Raw genomic sequence first — 8,790 nt, 5'->3', positions numbered from 1 at the left:
TATTAAATAAATTTTTCTATGGTCAACCCTAAAACAAGAAGAAAGTCAAATTATAGATACGTCTCAATCAACGAGTCGTAAACTAATAAAATAATTAAGAACCTCTCCATCAACATGTAGTACGCATTAGGTTAATAAAAAGATTTTTCTATACACCATTAATATTAACTTTGCAATCTATTATACATTTTTTATACCATGCATTTCTTTTATATGACTCTTATAATACAAATTTATGCAAATGAATAAAAATTGTTTTTATTTGAAATATCATTATAAAATAATTGAATTATTTTATCAATTCATATTCAAATTAAATTAAAATTAATTAAATTTAATATAATATATTTAATCATTTTAACATCTAATAGTAATAAAAATACCATTTAAAATTCTATGCTATTTCAATATTTAATTTTACAGTTTTTTTATTCTCAAAATATTTAAATTATATGAATGTTTTATAATAATCATTATATATATTGTAGAATGGATATGTCTCATCTAAATATTTTATAATTTATTTAAATATTTTTTCATTAAATATAACTCTATTTTTTGTTATTAAATATATTAATAATGATATCATACAAATTATTCAAATAACTCTGATTTTAATATTTATCGAACCTTTTAGATAGTAAATTAATTTAAAATTTTATGAATAGTTATCATACAAATTATTCAAATAAATAATAATTTTCACTATATGATACATAATATGTGGAAAATATTTATTTATATAAATTTATAAAAAAAAACTAAAAATAAGTTTAATGGTAAAATTAATTCTTTTAACTTTTAAACGTAAACTTCTCATACTATTTTTTTAGTATTTCAAATAAAATAAATATTTATAAATTATATATATATATATATATATATATATATATATATATATATATATATATATCCAGTAGTGTATATTTTATTAATTGCTAATAGAAGAATAAATACAGGAAATTTTCTAGAAGAATCATGAAATTTTCAAACCATAGAAAGGTTGAAAGATGAAAATGACACTTCTCAATGAGATTTTTATTATTTTGATAATTATTACATGTAACTTGTAAGTCACATATGACAATAAACATATGTAGCGTTCACAGCACATTCAATACATAGTAACAAAACCAATCACAAGTAGTGGTGATTATTATTTAAATAACTGAATAATAACATGCATAGTTTGTCTATAACTAATTAATTAACACTTCCAATAATAGCATTACTATAACCATTTTGGACATCATTGAATCTGTCCCAAAGCATGACTCCACCATAATTTGAAGACTGTTTAATCACAGGAAGAATCTGAGAGGTTAACACATCAGCAGGCACAAAGCCACCACTTGGAGCAGCTGCTTCAGATGCAGGAAGCCCCATGAAGACTAGAGAAGCTGGCACTGTGATCCACTGGTTCCATGAATTGATCAAATCGTTGGTGTTTCCACTGGAGTATTGGCATGAAGGGTTGTTGTAGAACTGAACCCACACATAGTCAAAGAGCCCAGTTTGGATGGCAGCATCCAAGTGTGCATCAGGGATTATGCACTGTGGGGCTGCGGACAAGTACACCTTACTCTGTGAGCTGAAGCTGTTTAGTGCCCTGGCTAGGTCATCATAATGGTCACTCCCACCAGACTCAATGTCAAAGTCAATGCCATCCAAGATAACATCACCTAATGGCCCTGATCCTGAATTACCAGAAGGAAAAAGATTATTAGTAGACTAATGTTAATTAACACTCAGAGACAAAGAAGAAAAATATACATATCACAAGTAATGTGATGTGATAGAAAAGAGAGTATTAAAGAAAAATAACATATGTTGATAATATTGGACTATTAATATGATACCGATCTTAATAGATAGTGTGCTTAATAAAATATTGTAATTGTCAATAAATTTTATTGAATAATAAGTAGTGATAATATTATTTTTTAACATCCCTTATGAAATCTAGATCTTGTTAATCAATATTCTTATTAAATTGATTTTTTGTTTTGCTAAACCTTTATCAAATCGAATAAGAAATTAATAGAAAACTTTTATGATTATTCTATTGAAGCCGTATTTGAAATTATAAAAGAGTGCACTCCAACAAAAGTATTTCCACTTTTGATTCTTTAATTAGTATCCTTAAAATACTTACCAACATTTTTTTGAGAAAAGTGTGTTAGTAAGTATATTTTTAATATTTTTCTCTTAATATATCTAAATGTTTGTATATCATTATTCTTACCAGTTTGGCCTCCAAGGAAATTCTCCCAGAGGTAGTTTGCAAGTTGTGTGGCATCATCAGCTGAGCTGAGGGAGTAGCTTCCAGCACCACCTCCAAGAGAGAGCAACACTTTGATGCCAAGGTCTTGGCAAGTATTGATATCACTGCTCAACCCTGTGCAACCATTGTTGTTAGGGTCACAATGACCAGCAAGGTTGAGTTGTGGGGTTTGGCCATTTCCAAAAGTGGACAAGAAGGCTATGTTCACATATTGGTAGTTTCCTGTGTTGCAAGCTTCTGCTAAGGTGCCTTCTCCACCGTTTTGGCCCCAGTACACAGCGATTCCTGCTGCATGGGAATGGTTGATAAATAAGGAAAGGGACAAGAGAGGGAATAAGAGTAATGAGGCTTTGTTAAGGGTTTTCATGTTTCTAGTGGGTTGGTGTGTTAATCTTAGCTTCTTGGTTTGGTTTAAGATGAGAGTCTAGCTAATTGGTACCTATTTATAAGAGTTGGAGGCGTGTGAACACATATAATTAAATGTTGCAGCAAGAAAAGCCTATGAGCCGTGTCTGATTGGATATCAGGAATGTGTATATAGTAATTTCTATGAATTTATTTAGGAGTTTAATATATTTTTTAATGTATACTGTATAGTTTTTAATGTTCCTTTCTAATGTATTGTTTTTATTGATTATAAATTATGAAACAATGAGTAAGACTTAATAAGCAAAAAGTAAAGCTTACAAAATTTTGTAATTTGTAATAAATTCCAATCAATCAATATAAAATCTATTTAAAAAAGTATGTTAACAAGACATTTTTTAATTTTTTAAAATTAATTAAAAATTATCTTAAATATACTTTTTAAAGTAATTATTAAATAATTTCGTAATTTGTTACACATAATGATTATTTATTTTAATTATAAAAATACTCTGATTAGAAAATAAATCTTAAAAATACTGTTATTTAAAATAAATATTCTAATTCTAATTTATATAGAGAAAATATTTATAAATAGATAACTGTGTAAGAAAAAAAACCGTGTGTTGTTAAGAAACTCTATCTTCTAGCTTAACATCCTGTAAGCTGATTAAAATAGCATTATCGTGTGAAGCAGAAATGGGACTAGAAACAGTGCATGACTATAACGCTAAATTATGTTCTGACTTCTGATAGTTGGTCAAGTTCGGTGGAATAAATGCTACCTTAACCAGTACGTTGTAGAGTTTTTTTATTTTTTTGAAACTCAAAATGGTCTTAGGTTCTTATTAGAGCCTATCAATGTTGAAGGTGACGCGTGATATCTAGAAAACGACCAAGTCACCTAATTATCGTCTTTCTTTAATTTTGATATTATTTGAGTTTAATTATTGATAAAAACAATTTTTTTATTTATTTTATTTATTTATTTTTTAATCGATCTCTAAAATTTATCATCTCTGCTACCACTAGTATATGGGTTCCTACTTCGAAAGTTAAACCTGTCCATGATTGCATTAATTCTAAAGTTTTCTTTCCATAGATTAATTAATAAATATTTCACTTATATAAATTAAAATTAGAATGTTCTATTTTTTCCTGGTTATAAAAAAATAGAATGTAATGTTCTTATTTATTATGTATTAATTTTATGGATAATTTTTATATAACTTTTTAATGAATAGTGTTCATTTTTAATGTAAATTTATTAAAAATAGTATTAATTTTTCAGTATATAAAAATTTATTAATACTTTATTATTAAATACTCTTAATTATTCTACTTTGTAAGAGAATAATTGAAAGAAAAAATAGATGTACAGTTACATATTGAAATTTTCGAAAACTAAAATTTTAAAAATGCTGAAACAACAAATTGAGCGAGTATTTTATTAATTAAAAAATTCTAAAAATACTTTCTAAGACATATTCATTTTTATTTTTATTTTTATCTACAAACACCTATTCATTATTCACCATTCATTATACATAAACATATGTGTAATTGTTTTGGTGAATTTGAAAAAAATATTTAAAATTATTTTTTCTTTTAAGACTAAAATGTGATTTTTGTCCTTTAGTTTTTAACATTTATGATTTTAGTTTCTTTATTTTTAAATCGAGACACTTTATCTTTTATTATTAAAAAATTCACGATTTTGGTTTCTCATCTTTTAATTAAAATATTTTATTTTTCACTCTTAAAAAATCATAATTTTAGTTTTTATGATCAATTTCAAATATTGATATAAATATTATGTAAATATTGGCTTGATACATGTCTTTTTGTTATTCACATGATAAATATTTTTAAAATCATTTAATTTATTAAAAAAAGAATTAAAAAATATACAATTAAGTCTGAAATTGAAAAAAAATATTAAAATCGTATATTTTATATATATATATATATATATATATATATATATATATATATATATATATATATATATAAAATAATGATATCTTTGGGATTTTTAAGAGTTGAACTCTTAGAATATTGTAAAATTTTAAATTAAACATATACACCTGTCATTTTCAAGGTGAAATAAATGTACAAATACAACTTAGTTTCTGTTATGGGATGGGCTCTTCTCATCTCTATCTTCTTACATGACAAAGAAGAATTTTACCTGTCCTGCCAATCCTTTCAAAGTTTGCTGTTGTGATGTAGTTAGTCATTTGCACCTGAGTAGATCCAGAACCTCATCAAAAACTGATCAGTAACATGCTGAAGACCGCAGTGATCTCTCCCTAGTCCCTACTTTAATTCTTCATTTTTCTCATGTAATTGTCCAAATTCCAAAGCCTTGAGTTCCTCTAAAATTGAAGTTACTGGTGCCAATTGGAAACAGTTCCTACAAAATGAATTTGGCTCAATTTGGAAAATTTTCACTTTATATTTAAAATCTAATTATGCACCTTAACTTTTTTAGAAGCTCTGTTATATAACTTGTTCAAAAATTAAATAACCGTTGATTTTAGTTTAAAGAAGTTTGATTCATTTTAACTCCTTATTTTCTTCTTCTATAAATACTCAAGGAGAAGATTAACTAAATTGGGCAATTGTTTTTAATGCATGTAAAGGCTTTTGGTGAGTAAAAGCCAAGATGTATTTTAAATTGAATCAGGGAATATACACCTTTTTTTGCCTACTTTAGGAAAAAAATGGTCCCTTGAGCCATAACCAATGCAAATATTGCCTTCAAATAACATGGTGACAGTAAAATGTATAACAACAACAACGGTCCTGCCTTATCCTGCAAGACAAATCAATCACAACTAAAATCCATTTATTAACAGCTGTACAGCACAAATGCCAATAGAAGGCAAGAGGCCAATACTACTCATTGACCGGCATCAAAAATTATTTTTTTGTTGTCAATGGTGAAGCTCAACTAAGACCACTTTCAATCTGTAACATCGGAGTGTGATGATGTTGGAGAATCCCTCTTCCACAAAAACATTTATTCCTTCCTTCTACTCAAGTTCTTGTTCCTCCAATGTACCTAAAAATTAAGAAATAAAAGAATCATCAACCATCATTATAGAACCTGAGGTAGAACCCTGAAGTTGTCAAAATTAGAGAGTGCTTCAGCCTGAAGTAGCTTCACCAATAATCACCACAAGAGCATATGCCATCCTTAAAATGGTGAAATTGATTGGTGTCCCTGATGACAATTTCACGTTGAACTATATATATCTTGGGAGATAAGCTTGGCAGCAATATGACAATCTCCACAAACACGGAGGTTTTTGGTAATTCTCATAGGAGATTCTTGAGTCTTCAAAATAGCAAACACAATAGCTAACTTCTCGCTGTGAACAGCTGGATGGCATTCTTTATCCTCCTCTTCCTCATCATGAAGGGCAGAATCAGTCTCGGGCACATAACCTAACTCTTTCATCTTCCCCATCAGCACACTTAGCTCTTCATATATCTCCTTTGACTGTGGATGGTACGTGTCACCTGCAAGAAAGGTGTGGACCTGATTATTCAACTCAACATTGCTGATGCAAGGCATTTTCTGAATTCTTCATCTCTTCATTAGTGATCGAATAGCTGTTACTTCTGTCCACCTACCAGCCTTTGCATAATATTAGATAACAACACATAGTAACCCGATTCCTCAGGAGCCAACTGAAGTAGTTTGTCAGCAGCTAAACTCCCAATATCCATGTTGGAGTACACCCGACACGAACTAAGAAGTGCCCCCCAAACTCTTTCATTAGGCTCCATTGGCATTTGACGATATTATAGGCCTCATCCACTCGTCCAGATCATCCTAAAAGATTCACCAAATAAGCAAAGAGTTCAATTATGGGTGTTATTTTGTAATCATATGTCATCTGCTTAAAGTAAAACTTCCCTTCATTGAGTAATCACGAATGGCTACAAGCTGAGAGAGTTGCAACAAAGGCAATAGAATCTGAATCTTGGCCTGAATTTTGCATTTCAGTGAAGAATGCCACAGCATTATAGCCTTGTCCAGTCATACCATAGGCAGATATCAATGAAGTCCATGATGCAACATTGCGAAACTTCATTCTGTCAAACACTCTTTTTGCATCTTCAAGACTTCCACACCCAGCATACATATCTATCAGTGAATTCTCCGTAAGCAGATTTGGACATAGCTTCTTTCTCTCAACATATTCATGAATCCCCACATGCTTGAAGAACACTAGCACAAGTGATTGCATCGGGTTCCATTTCACATTTCTCCATTTGTAAATATAGATCTACAGATTTTCCAGGCATTGAGTTTTTCATATATACACTTATCCTTACATTCCATGAGACCAAACTTTTCTTCTCCAAATTCACAAACATCTCTAACATACAAAACATTTTCCGGTAAAGTGTTAGTTACTGCTGGCAGGAGGAGACTAGCCATTGTACATGCATCTGGCTTCGGCCTCACACCATCCATTTCTCGGCAAATCTCCAATGCATCATCAAGCCGCATGAGTTTGATCCCCAGCGATGGGTTTTCTTGAAAACTTAGATTAAAAACCTTGGAATGCAGATTGTTCAAGGTTTTGATATCAGGGTATTGGTCTAAAACTTTGCCCAGAAGCTCCAAAGCAAGAACTGGGTTTTTAGGGACACCAATGATTTTCGAATTGAAGAAGCCAAAGCTTGTAAGTTGGTAGATTGGTTAGTCAGATGATGAAAAGGTTTCATGAATCTGAAACTGTTACTTTGGTTATATTTGATGACACAGCATTGTTAAGCAAAACCTGGATATTTTACCCCGTTTCCCTGCTGTTGTTGCAGAGAGTGAGATTGAGAGTGAAATCAAAATTAAACCAAAAACTCACAGCTAAATGGCAAAAGAACGAGAAATTTGTGTTGTTAACGTTACGATAATTCTGCCCTGTAGCAATTTGCTAAAAACCTTCGGATTTTATGTTGAATGCTCCTGCTCTACTTTACTTGAACATGCCTGTGCAAGAGAAATTCTTGGGTTTTAATTTTTACTTATTATGTTTTTGTCCCTAAATTCTTTAAAGGGTAAATACCTTGAAAGTATAAGATAGTGATAAATTAGCCCATAAGAGATAAAAAAAAAAAATCAAAATGTAAGAAGTAGATAGATTGATCTTGTGTTAAATTTGTGAAATTATTTTATCCATATTTAATGTTTGAGTATCAATTTAATAATAAATTATATTTATAGGATCACTTTTTCATTACATTATAAAATTTAGGAATCATCATTAAATTATCCATAAGATTAATCTTTCTATTTTTTACACATTTAAAGACACAAATTAAATTTTTTATCTTTAGGAGATAAATTTATCAAAGCAATATGAATATTTACCAGCAATAAATTTTCCATCTAGTCTCCATATTTTTCATCAAATTTCATCGCTACTGTGCCTTTGGTTATCAATTAGCATAGTTTGATAAAAAGAAATAGTGTAAAATAGTCATACGAAACAATAATTTTATAATTAGATGATAATATAACATTATTTTATATTATCAATGTATCACTATTAGATTTAAGGATTAAATATATTTTTCATCCTTGTAAATTAACACTTTATTTTTGGCTTTATAATTTTTTTTTTTCATTTTAATCCTTATAAAATCTGTTTGTTTTATTTTTCGTCCTTAAAATACTCTAGATGATATTTTATTTTCACCCTTCAAAACACTTTGTCTATTGTTCAAAGTGCTATCTAAAAGACCTCAAGAATGAAAAATGAAATAAACACATTTTACAAGGACTAAAATGAAAAAAAAAAAATTAAAGGGATGAAATTGAAAAAAAATAAATAAATTGCAGGACAAATTGTATTTAAGCCAAAATCCAATTAATAATATTTTTGTTGACTATGATATTATTACGGATGTGTCCGACTGAAAGCATAAATAAATCATTGTTAAGAATTTTAAGCACACATAAGATAAGTATTATTTTTTTAATATAATTTATTTCATACACAAAGATCAAGATCAATTAAGATTCAAACATTGAATCACTTAATTAAGGATAACAAACAGTTACCCCTTGTGTCAACTTGTGTAGCTAATAATCAATGTTTTTACTTTTGTCTAAAACATCA

At 28.9% G+C, this 8,790-nt stretch overlaps 1 protein-coding gene and 1 pseudogene across 1 annotated transcript; both read right to left on the bottom strand.

The window, feature by feature from the left end:
- Positions 1-1,003: 1,003 nt before the first annotated feature.
- On the bottom strand, positions 1,004-2,708 carry LOC114366924 (acidic endochitinase-like). Its single transcript, XM_028323962.1, has 2 exons — positions 2,246-2,708; positions 1,004-1,697 (listed from the first exon to the last, which is right to left on the bottom strand). Exons 1-2 carry the CDS (start codon positions 2,649-2,651, stop codon positions 1,204-1,206), a joined length of 900 nt encoding a protein of 299 aa, XP_028179763.1. The 5' UTR covers positions 2,652-2,708; the 3' UTR covers positions 1,004-1,203.
- A 2,610-nt stretch (positions 2,709-5,318) lies between these two features.
- Positions 5,319-8,076, bottom strand: LOC114367651 (annotated as a pseudogene).
- Positions 8,077-8,790: the final 714 nt, after the last annotated feature.

Source organism: Glycine soja, chromosome 9, assembly GCF_004193775.1.
Source record: "Glycine soja cultivar W05 chromosome 9, ASM419377v2, whole genome shotgun sequence".
Taxonomy (NCBI): domain Eukaryota; kingdom Viridiplantae; phylum Streptophyta; class Magnoliopsida; order Fabales; family Fabaceae; genus Glycine; species Glycine soja.
The sequence above is the reverse complement of the archived record's forward strand: the minus strand, read 5'-3'. Positions and strand labels throughout refer to the sequence as shown.

Excerpts from the sequence above, each read along its gene's own strand:
- LOC114366924 (XM_028323962.1), bottom strand. The coding sequence starts at position 2,651 with ATGAAAACCCTTAACAAAGCCTCATTACTCTTATTCCCTCTCTTGTCC. Across the intron at positions 1,698-2,245 it reads TTTCCTTGGAGGCCAAACTG|GATCAGGGCCATTAGGTGAT; the intron begins GTAAGAATAATG and ends CTGGTAATTCAG.